At 42.3% G+C, this 18,792-nt stretch overlaps 1 protein-coding gene across 1 annotated transcript; it reads left to right on the top strand.

The window, feature by feature from the left end:
• The first annotated feature begins 15,381 nt into the window (after positions 1-15,381).
• On the top strand, positions 15,382-18,487 carry fzd10 (frizzled class receptor 10). Its single transcript, XM_006803134.3, has one exon. The coding sequence runs from the start codon at positions 16,038-16,040 to the stop codon at positions 17,787-17,789; it is 1,752 nt and encodes a 583-aa protein (XP_006803197.1). The 5' UTR covers positions 15,382-16,037; the 3' UTR covers positions 17,790-18,487.
• Positions 18,488-18,792: the final 305 nt, after the last annotated feature.

The raw sequence follows: 18,792 nt of genomic DNA, 5'->3' as shown, positions 1-18,792 counted from the left end.
CCTGAACTGTCTTTTCTGTGGGTTTGTACCCCTCCGCCAACATCTGGGACCATAAACCAAGATCAAAAAGTGACAGCAAAAACAATACCTCAGTGACAACAAACAATCATTGTACCACTGGACGTGGAGGAGGAGTCGCCTTGAACAGCAGTTTGGCCATGGGGGGAAAGGTTTTCACAAGCAAGATGAGGGCAGTCGTTAAATTATCTGAGTTCTCAAGTGCTGTCTTGAGCTCAATTTGTATTATAGGAAAAGAAAGCTAGAGTTAATTCTAACCAAAATCCTGCAAATTGCAAAATAATACAGGAACAGGGGCTGCCTTTTAGAGAATTTAGTGCAGCTGCTGCACAAACCTGACTGCTATAGATGCCTGTGATGCAGCAGCTAATCATAAATATGCTGTACGAATAACTCATTAAAATACAGGCTGTAACTAAACGATTATCTCCGCGTCACAAATCCTTTAGAGTGAGTGAAGCATTTGATGCTATGCAGAGGCTTGTCTTTCCCCCCTAACACACTTCAAAGCGAACTGAACCAAAATATCACAGAAATGTGTACAGTGTATCGCTACAGAAGCATGGCTAGTCTTTCATGTGAATGGAAAAGTGCCATAAACTAAGCATTGTTGCCTATGAAATAGGATACAGGCTGGGAAAAGCTATTGTTCTATTTCAGTTTGCTTGAATCTCCTGTGTTGCTTGCTGACTCGCCGCTTCACCATCCTGACTTCTGACAATCAGCATCTGCACCAGGGACGCCATTTCTTCCCTCGAGGCAGATGGGAACAAACCCAGGATAATCACTTAAAAAACAAAAAAAAAACAGGACGCCATTAATTGTTTGCCTCAATTGAAGTATGTCCCTTGGTACTCGACAGGAATTTTATTAATCATTTTAGTGGTTTGACTTATTGGGTGCCAATGAGCACAGATGAATCGTCTGGCGAGGCACAAATCGTTGGTAGAAGCCCACATTACTCTGCATAAGCCAGACCTATTCGTAACTATAGACAGGGAGTCCATAGTGGACACCACTGCTGCAAGTGTATGAAGAGCCAGAGTAAAACCAGACCAGGACTCCTGGACTCTGCTCAAGAAACCTGATTCACAATCATACTGAAATTTGTATCTAATTTTAACAACTTCCAGCTGGTGAACACAAGAGTATTATTGGATATGGGTTTCTCTTTATTTCTAGATATAAACCAGACAGTCAGCGAACTTAAAGAAACATCGCTTCCCATTAAGCCCAGACCACTGAAGCTTAAATGTTACCAGCTTGACAAAATAGACATGTTTGTGGGCAGCTGGAGGGGTTCAGGCTTGTTCAGACATGTCTGAACAAACAAGGTGACATTATAAGAAAGCAAGGATGATATCCCAAGCAGTTCTCCATTCAAAAGTAGTGCAAAAAATGAGGTGGAAAACTATATTGAAAATGTGAGTTATAAAGAAAACAATACTTGTTAAGCGGACATTAATGAGGGACTGCACTAATTTAAATAATTTAATTGGACAGAGGCTTACACTTCAACACTCTGCTTTTTGTCAACATGCCTTCGAGGTAAATCAGTACAAGAAACTGTATTTTAGGGCGCCAACAATATATCTGAGCTAAAACAACAGTATCATACATCACATCTCACAACAGACTGCGCTGAGGAGTGACATTTGTACAAGATATCATAAACACATCAACACTGAGCTGAATGTCAACAAGCTTAAACTCACACCTCCAGACAACAGAGCAAACAATTACTGAGTCAGAGTCTGTGCAGAACTGAGGACTTCCTCCCCGTGTTGTTGGAGCTGTCTGCTTTGGCGTTGTTAGAGCACCAGTTTAACAGCCTGGCTGTGGCCAGATCACAAGGGCTGTAACTGCTGGATGAAAGGGCTTCACCAAAAGGTGCTAATGGAAACGTCCTGAACCTGAAACCCAAGCCTCTCTGTCAAAACCGCAGAGGGGAAGGGGGTGAGAGAGCGAGGTCGAAGCAGACGCTGAAATCTAGAGAGGCTGCGGTTGTTTCTCCCAAGTGAGAGGGTCATAGTGGTAACAGCGTGTCTTTGCAGTCATTGCTTGTGGATGGGGGACAAGGGTGTCAGTCATCACAAGAAAGAGGAGTTGTGGGAGGGGATTGGGGAGGTGAGGATACCAAACAGTTTGTGTCAGCACGCAAAGGACAGGAGGCTATCTGAGCAGGTGTTTGCGGACCATCGGCTGTCGGCCCGTTTGACAGTTAAAAGTCTGCTTACACTGAAGACTGAAGACTGTCAACAGCACTTGACACTTAAGACGCCACTTAAGGCACAAACATTTTGTTTAGCCTCCTTTTGGCCTCCCTCTCACGCGATTGAAGGTACGCATCTTCTCAACATCTGTAGTGAAGATGAAACGGAATAATAATTGCACGCACCCATTAAAAAGGCCTCTGTTCTTCTTGCGAGCTTCAGACACAGACTTCGTTGTCGAAAGAAAGAAGTTCAGTGGGTTGTTACATTGAGGCCCAAGTTAAAACATGCACACAAATGCATAGCAATTTTTGTCAAATTACAACTAGATGCAGTGTGTTTGCCAAGTTAAGATTTAAGAGGTGTTGAGATCAAACACAAAGAAAACACAAAGAAAACTTTAAAAGGCACAGTGTTTATGCACACAGACTGGCTCTGGAGGATACAAACTGAAGCTAATACTAACACAAATCAAAGTGACTTTCAAATATTTCAGTTTCATTTAAAAATATAACATATTTTGTTATAAAAAAGGATTTCAAGCTCATGTCATACAAAATTTAAATCATGTGCATTTAGAGTTTCAAAAAATAGTACCAGAGCCAGACTTATGTCAGGTTTACTGACTTTTATTCATTAGTTGGGGAATGGTGTTAATTAGTGTTATTTTCACTAACTTTAGTCTAATTGTCATTGTATTCATATTCAATCAATTCAATCATAGTAAAGCTAACATGGCCTTGTCTGTAGTTTTATATGCATCGGGCAGATATAAGTGTCTCATTTGTGTCATTTGAAATTTGTCAACAAACTGAATGAGCTCAAACTCTGTACAGTCACAATAAATGTAACAAAACACTGACACTGAGGCTACGTCCACACGTACACGGGTATTTTTGAAAACTGAGATTTTCTGTTTTCGTTTTAAAAAATAATCCCGTCCACACGTAAAGGCAGAAATGAAGGAAAACGCTGCTAGGAACATGCCAAAGCAGCAGGTGGCGATATATTCCTAACCGTGCAGAAACGTTGGCCAATCAGAAGTCTAGAAGCCTCGGTGGGAAAAAGTAAACAAAGCTGGGGCATAGAAGCAGAACCGAGTCGTATGTGTGGAGGGACAGTAACTGTGTGTATATATGTAAGCATTTAAACACTGCAGAGAGTCCAATTAACAGTAACAGTATCGTAGAAATTCATTTCACCGAAACAATAACGCGGCGCACAGTGTGACGTCAAAAAATGCGCACACCTTTGACGCTGCATTTTCTCTGTTTTCCTCGTCCACACGTAAATGTAAAAACTGAGTTTTCGAAAATATCCACCCTAGCAGGCGTTTTTAAAAATCTCAGTTTTCAGTGACCAAAAACACCGTTTACGTGTGGACGAAAGGTGCAAAAGCATAGAAAAATCTCAGTTTTCAAAAATACCCAGGTACGTGTGGAGGTTGAACTAGGTGTAATGTAATGACTTCAGCTTTCTATGCTCATTTAGTAAATTGGCTAAGGAACATTCTAGTCATGTTTCCCTAAAATAGTTTGTATTTGAAAAATTATGTACTCAAAAATCATAAATTCTTCTCAGCTGGCCTACCATGTTTGTAATGAAATAATTTATGTAAATGAAAAACAAAACAAGAATGACTTTGAAAGGAAGATAAAAAACCTGCTTCGAGCTAAGAATCAGCGTGCTTTGCTCTTAGTAATGATCTTAAGAGCTCAAACCTGGCATGGGTCTGTCACATCCAATCTGCACTGATAATTTTACCACACTGTTATAACAACAATCTTTAAACATTCTGTCTGCTCCTTTTTTTATCTCCCTCAAGTCCCTAGCTTCTTATCGGAGTCAATAAGACTCTTTTCAAAGCCCAAGTCAACATCTTTTTCCATAACAAGGAGAAGCAACTGCCTTGTTTGTAGGAGCTGTGAAGCATCAAGACGAATGTGTGCATTTCCATGCGTGTGAGATAGACAACCCCGAATCCATATAGATTCATGTGTTGTTTAATCATAGGAAAAAACAAGCCTTCCCCAAGATGCCATCTACCATACTTTGGAGATAAAAACTGAAGCAAATCAAACAGGATGTATGAAGCTTGCATGTCAAACAGCTCCGAACAGGACGACTTTTAACCAAACGTAGCAGTGGCTTCTTTTTTAATGGAGTTGGATCTATCGCAGGTTCCCCGGCCGATCACTCCGGAGGCACTGAGACAGCGATGTGAAATGAAATCATTCGGTATAAAGTTTGATAATAATGTCTGGGACATCTCTTGAACACCGCACACGTAAAAGTTAAACAGCCATTGCACTTTTTCAGAGTGGAAAAAGGAATAAAGCCCAGAGGCGCATTCCATAACTGGGTTACCAACAGCTGTCACAAGAGCTGAATGTGTGAAAACAAGACATTTTTACCACTTCTATAATTCAGTTTCTGGATCATTTCACCACGTTCACTTCATAGCACTGCTTCTTTTGTTACATCTTATTTTCAGGTTACAGAAATCTTAATCCTGCCTTTCATCTGCATATATTTATGATGTTTTGACCTTTAAACTTAAGAGGATATACCATCAGAGGGTAAATCTTCCCCCAAAATATGGACCATCATGCTGCAACATCTATATTCTGGGAAATGAGACTGACGGGTTATTTAGTGCTGTTTTGATATTTGAGCCTGAGGAATGCCTACAGATACAGTGATCCCTCTGTCTGAGAAGGAAGCTTCATAGATGAGGTAAGACTGCTTACAGCTATGAAACAAAATCTGAAACAGATTAAAAGACATTTTCCTCAGCTTGATTCATGTTTCTTTCAGCTCGCCCAGGTGTTACACCTCAAACCAGAGAGCGGCGCAGACAGCAGGAAGGAAGGATGTGCATATACACTCATGCATATGTTTGGAAGAAATGCAAAACACTTTTTTTTTCTTTTTGTCAGTGCTTTGAGAGCTGCAGTGTCAACATTTTGGCTTTCTAACATCTTTGCCACATTACTTCATGTTAGTCTCTGCAGACATTCAACATAAGAATTGATCTTGTACTGTGTGTAGATCATAGGCTGTACATTGCAACAACAACAAAATGCTGCAACTGCAGTGACGTCCCCTGTTACTTTTGGACGCTGCTTTTTGAAGCATCGGCATTAGCATTCTGGCAGTCTTCCTGTTAGATCTGTGGCTAACGTATAAGGATTAGAGGTAGTAAATACTAAATTATCAGTTAATGCAAGCAAGCTTGGTTAGTAAGCTCCATTCCTAAACTGTTGGGCTGCAGAGACACAGATACAGATACAGATTAATATACCAAGATCATTGGAATCATCAAAAATAAAATACACACATATTGGATGGGCTACACATCACAGCAAATAATATTATTTGTTGGAATATTTCATTAAAATATTAAAATAATAAAGGGCAAAACAGTGATGGCAGCAATATTGAGGTGAGTTCTTGAAGCTATCCTTCACTTTTCTGCCAGTAAGCACTGCTGGTTTTGCCATCTTTACCTGCTGTTGGCCTCTGTTACCGGCTGTTAGCCTCTGTTAGCCGCTATTAGCCTCTGTTAGCTGCTGTTAGTCCACGTTAGTGAAACATGTGGCTCTAATATGAGAATGTAATCAAACTGTTTATTAGAGGGAAAGTGTGATTTTGAGCCCAACAGCTTAACCTTAGCTGGCATGTTAGCTTATAACTAGTTGTTGTTGTTGTTGTTGTTGTTGTTTAGCCAATTCGGTAGCTCTCTGGAGACAGGAGCACTGCATGCCTTATCTCCTGACAGTAACTGCGACAACATTGGGACTAAGTAAACATGTTTATGCATGTTATTTTGTATTTTCTCAATTCTAAACAGGGTCAGAAATATACATTCACCCACACTAACATTTGGTTAAATGTTTGGATGCAAGTTGATGGCTACCAGATGCTTTTGGTAGCCATCAAGAAGCTTCTGGTATAATTCTGGCCCTTTTCACATAGGACATGGCACCTGCAGCCCTGCACTCTGAAACACATTCATTTCTATTGACTGCATAGCGCAGTGGTTCCCAAACTTTTTTTGCTGGCCCCCCCTTTGTTTTACAGAAAAATGTTCGCGCCCCCCCCGCTAACACACACACGCTCGCACACACACGCACGCACTAACACATCCTCCAACCACACACACCCATATTTTGCTCAATTGAGGTTTATTTCACACCTCAAACATTTAGTAAACAATTAAGCAAATACAAGTAATCTGCAGGTAGTAAGAAAATAAACTACTAACTCTTTTACGCTACGTCCACACCTACACGGGTATTTTTGAAAACGTAGCTGTTTCGTCCACACGCAAACGCCGTTTCGAATCACCGAAAACAGAGATTTTTTAAAACTCATTTTTTGCGCTTAAGTGTGGACGAGGAAGACAGTGTTCATCGGGCAATGTCAAAGGTATGTGCCTTTTTTCACGTCAGCTGTGCGCCACGTTATTGCTTACATGAGAGGAACTGCAGAATGGCAGATAAACAGTATTTTGTCTCTATCTTCAGGTTTTACACGCTTACATACACGTGTAATTATGGTGTTATGGTAATCATGGTGTAATTATTTTACATGTAGTTGTTTTTTTCCTGTGTAATAATATTCAACATTGCTATCAATACATTTTTCAAAAAAAATGCCTCTCTGTGCAAAATGGGTTTAAAAACATAAACAGCTGTGGGATACTGTTTGTCCGTGATTTAGACAGGGGGAACAAATCGTGGCAGGATCAGCCTGATGTTATTTGTATCCCGCTGTAACTTTACTGTATAAAGTATAGTATAGTATGTATATCTCCAAAATGTCAGGAGTAGCTAGTCATTACAACAAGTGTTTGTGAACTAAAAATCAAGAATGTGGGTGTCAGGAGTGTCGTGTGTGGAGGCGAGGAAGTGACCCAAACGCAGGACTCGTGGATAGTGAAGAACTGAAGATGGTTTATTATGAATCGTGGATGAACAGGGCAGGAACAAAGGACTGACTGGCTGAAAGACTGGATGGATGGATGGATGGCTGGCTGGCTGGCTGACTGAACTGAACATACATACATACGGAGAGACAACATCAATGACACAACAGTGAACGAGTAGAAACAGAGGGCTTAAATACACAGACTGATGAGGATGATAATGAGAGACCGGTGAGTACACAGCTGAACATAATCTGGCTAATGACACGAGACGAGCTGACACAGGAAAAGCAGGAAGTGAGAACATGGAAGTGGCAAAATAAACTGAACATGAACAGAACTGAAAGCACTGGGTCAACGACCCAGGAACCCTGACAGTGGGATACTGTTTGTCTGTGATTTGGAGAGCCCAGCGCTGCTCCCCACGAAGGAAAGACCAATTCTGCAGGGGAGACCTACCTCGGCACTTGTGCAGGTGAAACCAAAGGGAAGATATGCTTCACCATATTTTCTAGTCTTTGGCTTAGAATGAAGTTGGTTTGGAAACCTAGTCAGCATGCTTCATCTCCATGCTAGCAGTGTCCAAGCGTTGTTTTTTTTGTTTTTTCCCTTTTCATGCCCCCCCCCCCGCAATGGCTCTGCGCCCCCCCTAAGGGGCGGGCCCCACACTTTGGGAAGGTCTGGCATAGCGCAATGACGGTTTCCCACTGCGCTGAGCAAGTCCAAACTCAACCCAGTTCAACTTTAACTACTGCGTACGTACCTTTGCGTGACCAATAGAAACGAAGCCTAGAGTTGCATTAAGTTCAACCACACGATGAAGGGAAACATTCTATTCATATGTGAGCTTTCGCACACAAGTTTACATGCATATATCAGCAATTTAAACAGGTGAGCTATATGAATGTTCCCCAAGAAGGTCAGAATTAGATTTTGTTTTTGTATTATGCAGTAAACATAATCATCTGTGATGTAAAATTTGGCAACAAGCGGGTTTATCGGGATGTGTTTCTGTGCCACCCTCAAGTGGCTATTCAGGAAACTGCAGTTATTGGCACTTGTTCCACACTGACTGCGCCGGCTTCATTTTTCAGCCCCGGAGGTTGCTGCTTGTTACAGACACTGATTGTTCCAGCTTGTCTTCATACCTGCTCAGGTTTCACTGCAAGGCTTGTCAATCCCTCCCCAGGACTTCAAACACAGCACTGAATCTGTCACCTGCACCTTCACTCATCCCTTCACACCTTGCAGCAGCAAGATGGTAAATTACCCATAATTACTTTGGTTTGAGCCTAACAAAGACATTTTGTTTGCTTTTGTATTATTATTGGAACCTTACATTCAAACTAGTTCTCTCTCTAATTAAAGATGACGTCTTTCCAAAGTATAGATATCTGCTGTGTGGCAAAAAGAAAACTTCAGCTGTGCCTGACTTTTTTTCGCACTAACGCTGAACATGAAAGCAAATAGAAATAGCCAGAGAAACGTCTGCGAAAGACACTCTTCAGTGTTCTTGCGAATCTAAATAAACTTTAGAGAAAAAGACTCCACATGTGGCTCCTTAAAAAAAAAAAGAAAAAGAAAGAGACCCATGCACCAGATGAAAAGACAATGACAAAACTTTGCTCTACACGCCTTCTTCTGGCAAGAGAATCACAGCTAATAACAGCACAAGACAATGCCATTCCTATGCTTGCGCTTCATGCCTCTTGCTATTAGACGGTCTCATTATTTTTCCCTTTGTCTTAATGCAAAGTGAAAACAAATTTGGAAAGCAATGAAAAGTTGCCCAATCACTTAGATCTCACGCACTCTGTGAAGTCCGTTTATCCCTGATCATTATGACAGTGTTTTTCTGTCTGTATCGATAGTCATTTCCTTTCTCCCTGCAGCAGCCTTAGAGTCTCCAATGCTGGCGCTGAGCACAGCACAGCCAGCACAGTCCCACGGAGTGCAAGCAAAGGAGGAAATCAATAGAGAAAATATCGCTGCAGGCTCACACATTTTTATCTTGCTTTGAACGAGTCAGCTTTAATTTTGCTTTGATCTCAATTTGCTGCTTTTGGGATAGCTTGGCTGCACATTGAACCAGGAGGAATAAGCTTCCACCAGGGCTTTCTTACAAAAGACCCTTTCAACTGAGGCCTTTATTTTGCCTATATGCGTCAGTGTCCATTACTGGTTTACAAGGAATAGAGATACAAGGAATCAAAACAACTAATACTGGAGGACTCGGACACACTGGTGCACATCTTGTGCAGACCGTTCGCCAAGTGAATTTTATCTATTCTAGTCAGGGAGGATTTACGGCCGAGCAGAGCAAATGCTGGACAATGTTAGCGAGGGGGCACAATAAAGAGATCCTTAGTGTTGCTGTCAGTGTTTTTGTGGGGTAACAGGTTGACATGATGCACAGCTGGCGTTGTTCTCACTGCTCTGCCAACCGCACTGCCAGACTTCTGTTCCCCCCCACACACACACACACATCATTAGAGCTGACACACCAAAGGGTCGGTGATATTATAGCATCACCTAAGGTCTGCTAAAGATGTCTGCCCTTCCCTCATCCTTTTCCAAACCAGTGAATTCTTAGGCGGGCAGTTGTTTGGGAATTTGTTTCTCTTTTATGAAGCAGAGACAAAAGGGCTAGGATAAATGACCAGGCAGAGAAAAGACCAGCGCCTTGCTGGGGAGAAAGGGAAGGGTCTAATCTAATTTGGTTAGAGGAGGATGTGCGTTTGTGTAGGTTTGTGCACATGTGTGTGCGCGCACATGCATGGCAGCTCTGCACAGTGTGAGGGGACTGTGGGAATGGGACAGGAGGGCTACGCTATTGAATGGAGCCTCCAGAGCCAGAAGCAGTGGGGAGTCTCCCCAGACGTGCTGATTCCAGGCCGGCCACTCAAAGAGGGATTAGACCAGAGAAGCCCTTCCTGATTAGCAATTCACACTCAAGTGCCCCCACAAGGACCTTGGGTAATAATATTGCCATCAGTGTCCTTCACTGATGCACCCAAGAAAATGTTTACCCTCATTTTGACTTATTTTTTTCCCCCTTCCTCTTTCATCCATAGCATCTTATTCACTTTTGTGTTTCTAAGAACTTGACAGAAAAAGTCAACCGAGTCTCGCAAACGTCTCCGCTGGGTCTGATGTGACTTTCTTAAATATAAATGCATTTTGCAAACATTTATATTTGAATCTGTTTTGGTTCATTACTTCATCTTAAGCTCCACCAGCAACCCCCCACCCCTTTCCTCTTCCATCCACTACTACTTCCTCCCTTCCGCTTCTCTTTGCGGTTAAACGACCACCACATAAAAGGGTATGATGTAAGAACAGCCCACTAAACTAATACTGCCGTCTCAAAGCAGCCTCGGCGCAGATGTTATTAAGATTCAAAACAAACCAAATTCATTACAACAGCTCTGTTTATTGCAGATTGGCTGACAGCTTCTCCCAGTCACATTGCTAATTTACCCTCTAAACACTTGGGAAGGTTATAATTATGCAATGACGTCCTCTTATCAACCAGAATACACAAACAATAAGGTCAGAGGGTTAACCTTCAACTGGTTTGGCTCTGACCATAAATGACAGCAGTGAAGCAAAGCAGGTTTTAATTGAGCAAAGCAAAATAAAATAAAAAAAAGCGTGAAACAAATTAGTCCTCATTAATAAGTTACTTTATCAGACTATTTAAACCATATGAGCAAAGAATACTGGAGGCTTTGATGTTGACAGGGATCTTTAATAATTAATTATTTGATTCATATGCGTTTCCTCAAAACGTCTGACCCTTTACAGAAACCCGTGCTCTCAGTAAAGCTCCAGCATTTTAAACAGGACAGAAACACCATGTATATTATTACACCGGATTATCTCTGCGAGCAGTTTTGCAAGCAGAAGATGTTTTTAACGGAGATTGGGCAGAGATTTTGCTTTGATATTCAAACACTTTCTTTTTTGAATTTAATTTTTTTTTACTACTGTCTTTGCCCAGATGCCATAGCTTTCCCATCATTTTTCTTTTCTTTCTTTTTTCTTTTTTGGTTTTTGGCACCAGCCTCTTCACACATTGTTAAGTGGCAATAAGAGAGAAAATAACAGATTATGTTGATAAATAGGATCATCCTGAGCTAAATGCTGAATGTGTGCGATCAGGAGGGAGAACAGGATCCTTGGACAATGTGCAGGGCATGTGGACAAATAGTCTCACCTCCAACTGAGTGTGTTGTTTCTTCTTATTGTGCCCTCTGAAAGAGCAGGAGGGCCTTGGTTAAGAAGATTATAGGGCTACCCCACCCGTACGTTTAATCAACATGCCCTTTCAACGCTGCCAACAATGCCAAACATGTCTAAAACGTCCCCCCATCTCTCCCATAGCATACCTCACATGTTGGAACAGCATGCCAGTCATCTAAGCGCGGCAATTAACCGAAATACTGTGATTGCTCTTGCTGATAGCGAGTCAGCTTTGGGCACACTCTCATCAGAGAGGTGATGGCCTCAGTTTCAGAAATGTCACCGCTATAGTTGCGTGTTTTATCTAATTTGAAGCCACGCAAGCAAAAAAAAAAGACACGAGGTACAACTCATTTTTACTGATCAAAATTCTCTTAAGAGCCCAAGGAGCTTTGCTTCCTCGCCCTTCATTTCTTTCATCCGTGGTTAAATATGTAAATAAAATGTCTAAAGTCATTCTTCAAAGGGGAACAAAAGAAAAAAGGGGGCTGAGGGAAAAGACAGCCATAAAATTCCTCCAATTCTCCATAACATTAGCCAGAGGGGGGGCAGCTTCCAGCCAGAGCCTAGCAGCAGGGGAGCGAGCTCGCTCCATAGAATCACACATCTCAAATCCCACACACAAAAAAATAAAATATCTTTTCAGCTTCAGCCATCAAAGGGCCCTCCCTTTCACTTTATTAGTTACAGAATTATCTCACAGTTGCTGATTTCTCAGAGATGGAGCAGCGCCGCTTTTCTTCGTCGCACTGTTGTGGTTGCAGAGATGAGATAAAGTTGATGTGTGTGCATGTGTGTGTGTGTGAGAGAGAGAGAGAGAGAGAGAAATAGACTGTGCGAGTAGGAATCAGCTATAGGAGGGGGTATATAAAAAAAAAGGTGGGGGGGGGGATGCTGAGGGAGGGGAGGATCATAAAAGAGACAGTGGTAGCTACTGATGCGACAGATGCTAAAGACTGAACAGGCCGGATTCCTTCTCTTTTTCTTCCCGTTTTCAAAGAGATATCATCATGACCAGCAAAACAATCATTAAAGAGAGGGAGGCAGGAGGAAAGACAGGGACGAGAACAGAACAAAGGCGATGAATTACAACAAGCCAGCAGACTGTGTCTTCTTATTAGACTCTGTGACAATTTTATCTTGTCTGCTTCATTACACCAAAGGCAGTGGAAATAAGGGCAGATATTTGCTTTCAAAAATGCCAGACAAGGTTTCCTAAAAGCCAGATGATCAGTAAATGGTGAGCAGAACAGGCCCAGCGAGCAAGCAGATATTACATTATTCTTCACATTAAAGCCGTCAACTCTTTTTGTTTTACGTCTGCGCATCAGCCGCATAATAGAGCTCTAGTTGGGCGGGAGGGGTAGAGCAGGCAGGTCAGCTGTTGTCCTTATCTTTGCGAGGGGTAATATTATAAAGAAAACAGGGGGGTGGACTGCTGCTGCATTACAAAGGAAAATGGTTTCCATTATTATTCTTCGTTTCCCGCCAGAATGACTTTAACTAAAGATTTCCCCTTTGGAAATATTATATCTGTCAGGAAATGAAACTAGCGTAAGCAGCTAAAGGCTGTGGACACATCACAAGGCACACATATAAGCAGTGTGTGAAGTGAACATCAAGTATTTTATACTCACATTTAGGACCGGAGCACCTAAAATGTTAACAGCTGGATACATGAAATCTGAGGAGCACATGTGCTGCATAGGAGGAGGGTATTGTGTCCATAAGTGTATTCATACCCCATATTTATGCTCTCGCTCCTCACGCTGAGCACTAACAGCTGAAGTGCCACCACTAAGATATGCTGGGCTTAAGCCATTTAGGCACGCTGGTGCCGGGTTTCTCTTGCTCGGACACATTTCTGAAATACTTCTAAAAGCACTTTAGTGACTTGTAAAAATGCACTAAAAGCACTCCTGTTTACTTGTGATCAGCATTTCACCCGCAGTGGAGACCATAGCCAGGCCTCAGTATAAATCTTACCACCACAAACTTTTTACAAGGTAATGTGAGCAAGGCCTGGAGGATCTCTCTCTCTCACACACACACACACGCACACACACAAAACAGGCAGAAAGTCCCTTGTGCCATCACATCCTGCCATATAGACCACTAAAGTTAAACAAATAGTTTAGAGAACAAGCCTGCATAATGAAAAGAATATAAAGTGTGGTCAAATCCTCTCTCCACTTGTACTGCTCTGAATCACAGGGAGTTGGAGCTTAACAAGCACAAGAGCTAGGGTGAAAACTGAACAGATCATCAGAGTATTTGTATTTGTGGAAAAAGTGGTCAGTTGAGCAAATCCACATGTCTTAAGAGTGGGAGGAAACCGGTGCACCTGCAGGAAACCATCAGAGAAAGGAAGAACAAGCAAAGTGCACAGAAGTTGAAACGCCCAGTGGTTTATCCATACCAAATTGTTTTCAGATATTTGTCTGGGACAGCAACCTAATATTTACTCTTTAACGTTTCAGTTTTGCTTGCATTGAAATGTGATGGAAGAAATTAGCATCCAAAAAAAAAAAGATTTTAAAAAAAAAAGCTGAAATTGACCTGATCTGGTAAGAATGGAAGTGTCGCTGTAGGAGAGGTTAAACAGTAAATTTATTTACTGCTGCAAGTGTACCTCTGTGAGCTTGACAATAGAACAATGGCACCACTTTAGGACCACAGATCCAAAAGGAATTTGACCTTCTTATTTGTTTGCAGAATGGCTTCCTTCATTGAAAAAAGGCAGGAAATGTCTGCGAGGTATTGTTGAATTATGCGTTTGCAACGTTGGCCAGAGCACCCAGATTCTTGTACTGCTGAATCCTAAACAGCTACCAAAACTGGACGTACTATTACTATCATCCTTGTGTGTTTTGGCTTTTCTTCATGAGTGTTTTGTTGTTTGTTAAAGACTGCCCAGAGATGATTGCGACACAATGCAGTCAGATTCCTTTCTTTCACAGTTAAAAGAATACATCTGTAACATTTTGGTTGGTTTGTTCTATTCTTCATGTTGCTGGTTTGGAAACTTGGCTCTAAAAACCGAGAGGATTCTGATTTAATTCTCTGTACTCTGAACTTATACGGAGTTGAAAAGGCCTAATAGTACTTTAAATGAATACTTTAAAATAAATGTGAGGCCACTGTGCTCTCCCCTAACGTGTAGTACTTTGGAACAGATAAAATATGATACCGTTTGAGTGTAAAAGTCATATAAAACAGTACAGTTAGATCCCTTTGGAAAAGCTGCAATATTAAAATGCAGCTTAAATTTAAGTATTAATAACTCAGAATCTCCAAACTGTCTACAGCTTACTTAGCCTGTGATTTGCTGTACTTGGTTGCATGGTTGTACTACAACCATAGGATAATCTACTACCTTATTATTTAATAGATTTGAGAGCATGACTGTTGTTGCCTAGATTACATCAAATACTTATTAAAAAAACATCTGTTGATGTTTGATATCTGATTGAGACTTTTAGATTTATAGTATAGAATTATATTGAGACTTTTAAAAGTCTTAAATGGTGTTAAATAAATATAAACTTTTTCCATTGTTTATCAAAATTGATATATATTGTAAATATTCGCAAAGGAAAAGAATTAAATGCAAAAAAAAGTAAAAGGAAAACATTATGTACACTTGCATTTTATTTATATTTTTAACTAAATGCAATTGGAATATGAACCGTGGATGCTTTTGGTGGACCAGTGCGGCCGTGAGCCATATTGCGCAATATTTTTGGTGATTCTCTTAAAATGCGTCTCGAAGTTTGTGGCTGAGCACAAACAAAAAGAGAGAAGGAAGTTTGCTGCGAGCCTTTGAAAGCGCTGTAATGAACAAGCTGTTCCGCACGATCTGAAAATAATCCGCGTGTCAGTGTCAGCTTTCTTATGCAAATTAGCTGTCTTTGAAGGCGGATCTTTTGGCAGGTTAGACCGGGACGGAGGCTCCGACCAGCTCAGACGAGCACTGCCACCAAAAGCATCAACTGCCTACTTACGGAGGGAGCATAATCCTGCGTTTCTGGGACACATTTATAGAGACCGATATGTGTTCGACTTGTTTTGCTGACTGATTATTTGTCCCCGTTGCCTTGCGAGCAGCCATGACCGTCGGATAAAGAGCTGGAGGGAGATTGTTTGTTTTTGTTTTTTAAAGTTGTCACACAATGACTGAAATCTGCCACAGAGAGAGAGAGACTCTCGGAAAGTGCCATGGAGCGTAAAGGCGAGCCGGTGAGACTTTTGGAAACAAGAGGGGAACACATCGGGGCACAAAGAAATTCTCTTTTACGCACAGCAGACTGATATTTACAGCGCAGGAGACGGAACAAGTAGCTGCTGCTCCGAAGCCGCAAACTGAAAGCATGGACCAGACGGCACACTTCCAGCGAGGAACCATGTTCGGACCGTTGCAGGATTTATCTTTGATCTTTTAAATCTGCAGTTTTTAAAGTGAGGAAGCGATGGTCCTGCTACGGAGAGCTGAGTAAGTTTCTCCACATTGATCCAATAACCGCCATCGCCAGCCTGGATTCATCGCTCACTTTTTTAATGAAAGAAACTTGTGTGTCTGAGGTTTTGGTGAACATTTAGCCCTTTTTTTTTGTCTCTGTTAAAACAACACAATGTGTCCAGCTGTTAAAGTGAGCCTTATCTATGCGCTGGTGCTGCTGCTGTTGAGCAGTAGGGGCTCAGCCATAAGCTCAATAGATCCTGACTGGTCAGGAGAGGGGAGATGTCAGCACATCACCATCCCTCAGTGTAAAGACATTGGCTACAACATGACTCGCATGCCAAATCTGATGGGCCACGATGACCAAAAAGAGGCAGCGATAAAGCTGCAGGAGTTTGCCACCCTCATACAGTTTGGATGTCACAGCCACCTCAGATTTTTCCTCTGCTCACTGTATGCTCCCATGTGCACGGAGCAGGTGTCAAACCCCATTCCAGCGTGTAGAGTTATGTGTGAGCAGGTCAAGCTGAAATGTTCTCCCATCCTGGAACATTTTAACTTCCCCTGGCCGGAGTCTCTGGACTGCTCACGTCTGCCTACCAAAAATGACCCAAACAACCTCTGCATGGAGGCGCCCAACAATGGCTCGGACGAACCTCCCAAAGTCTCCCACACCCAGCCTCCGGATTTCAGGCTGCAGCGGCCTCTGAGTGGGCACGACCTTCACCCTAAAGACAGTGGCAGCAAGCAGATGTGCAGCAACCCAGGCAAGTTCCACTTTGTGGAGAAGAGCGAGTCCTGTGCCCCCAAATGCTACCCAAAAGTGGATGTGTACTGGAGTCAGGGAGACAAGCAGTTCTCTCTGGTGTGGATGGCCATCTGGTCCATCCTGTGCTTTGTCTCCAGCGCCTTCACAGTGCTCACTTTCCTCATTGACCCACAGCGTTTCAAATACCCCGAGAGACCAATCATCTTCCTCTCCATGTCCTACTGTGTTTACTCTGTGGGCTACCTCATTCGGCTCTTTGTGGGAGCTGACAGAATAGCCTGCGACAGAGACAACGGGGTCCAATATATTATCCAGGAGGGTCTGGAGAGCACAGGCTGCACTATTGTGTTCCTCATTCTGTATTATTTTGGCATGGCCAGCTCCCTCTGGTGGGTTATCCTGACCCTCACGTGGTTCTTGGCTGCTGGGAAGAAATGGGGTCACGAGGCCATCGAAGCAAACAGCAGCTACTTCCATCTGGCAGCGTGGGCCATCCCTGCCATAAAGACAATCATGATACTGGTGATGAGGAAGGTGGCCGGAGACGAGCTGACAGGCGTCTGCTACGTGGGCAGCATGGATGTCAAAGCTCTCACAGGTTTTGTGCTCATTCCTCTCTCCTGCTATCTCATTATCGGCACTTCTTTTCTGCTGTCCGGCTTTGTCGCACTCTTCCACATCCGCAAGATTATGAAAACCGAGGGAGAGAACACAGACAAGCTTGAGAAGCTGATGGTTCGCATCGGAGTCTTCTCTGTCCTCTACACTGTCCCAGCCACCTGCGTCATCGCCTGCTATTTCTACGAGAGGCTCAACATGGACTACTGGCGCATCCTCGCAGGGGAGCAGAAATGCAGCAGCAGCGGGCTAGAGTCCGATGACTGCATCATGAAGGCTTCTATCCCCGCTGTCGAGATCTTCATGGTGAAGATCTTCATGCTGCTGGTGGTGGGCATCACCAGCGGCATGTGGATCTGGACCTCAAAGACACTGCAGTCATGGCAGAACGTGTTCAGCAGGAAGATAAAGAAGAGGACGAGGCGGAAGGCTGCCAGTGTGTTCACCAGCAGCAGGCCTTACATTAAACCTCACCCATCTCTCAAAGGGCCCAACACTAAATACGAGCCCACGCGCCCCCCTCCAACATGTGTATGAGCTGACTCTCTTTGTGCAAACCCCCAAAATACTTTTAAAGCCCTAAACAAGACTTCTAATGATCAGTGCCATCAAATGAATCAAGCTTCATGTTTTATTTATGCAATATGCATCGAAGGTAATACAACATGGGGTTTTTGTTCAGCCTTGAGCCATGTCACACAACAAGAGCTGCCTTTGTTTGAGAAAAATCTGCTACTCCTGGATTCACTTATCCTAGAGAAAAAAAAAAGTTATTGTTCCAGAGACAAAAAGAGTGGAATAAACCATTTGGATGTGCAGTGGGGTTACTTGAATAATGTGCAATAGATGTTTTTCATTACAGCCAAAACAACACTTGTACTGTTGTTGACTGATTACAGACAATGCATGATGAACCCCATAGACATTAATGGCAAATAGTCAGAGAGATGACCGGTGTGTTTGGAGGCTTTTTCTGTTAATGGAAATCAATGCAGTGCCATATATGTTTAAACTGGACTGAGAGCAGCTGCTGAAAGGCGCTCGAGACCTTCAGAACTGCCCCATTGTGAGGCAAATCCATGCCATAAATTAATCAAGCACTCAGTACTGAGAAAAGTTATTTGTAAACGCTGTTTTTTTTTTTCTTTGCTGTTTTATAGCACAAGGGAACATTTGTATATATTTCTGAAAAGTTGAGATTTTATAGAAAAGTAATAAAACGTTCTAGTTTTAAATGTTTGTAAAGCTGGAATTTTGTGTGGCTGCTGTGCTGTTGTTCTCCCTGTTGGCGTGAGACACGTTAAGCTTGTGAGATTTTTTGTTGTTCTTTTTTACCCCCACTATCATATACAGGGAGTAATTTTAATGCGTACTAAACATTTAAACCATTAACCTTAATTTATATATGTGCTTAAGAGCTAGGTTTTGACTATTCTATCTGGAATTTTTATAAGAATATAAAATTAAGCAAAAAATATATCTATTGTTCTTTATTAGCAGGTTAGTAGCTTATGGGAGATCCACATTAACTCATAAATCG

This window comes from Neolamprologus brichardi, chromosome 12 (genome assembly GCF_056152115.1).
Source record: "Neolamprologus brichardi isolate AB-2024 chromosome 12, ASM5615211v1, whole genome shotgun sequence".
Classification (NCBI taxonomy): domain Eukaryota; kingdom Metazoa; phylum Chordata; class Actinopteri; order Cichliformes; family Cichlidae; genus Neolamprologus; species Neolamprologus brichardi.
This window is presented reverse-complemented; position numbering and strand designations above follow the sequence as displayed.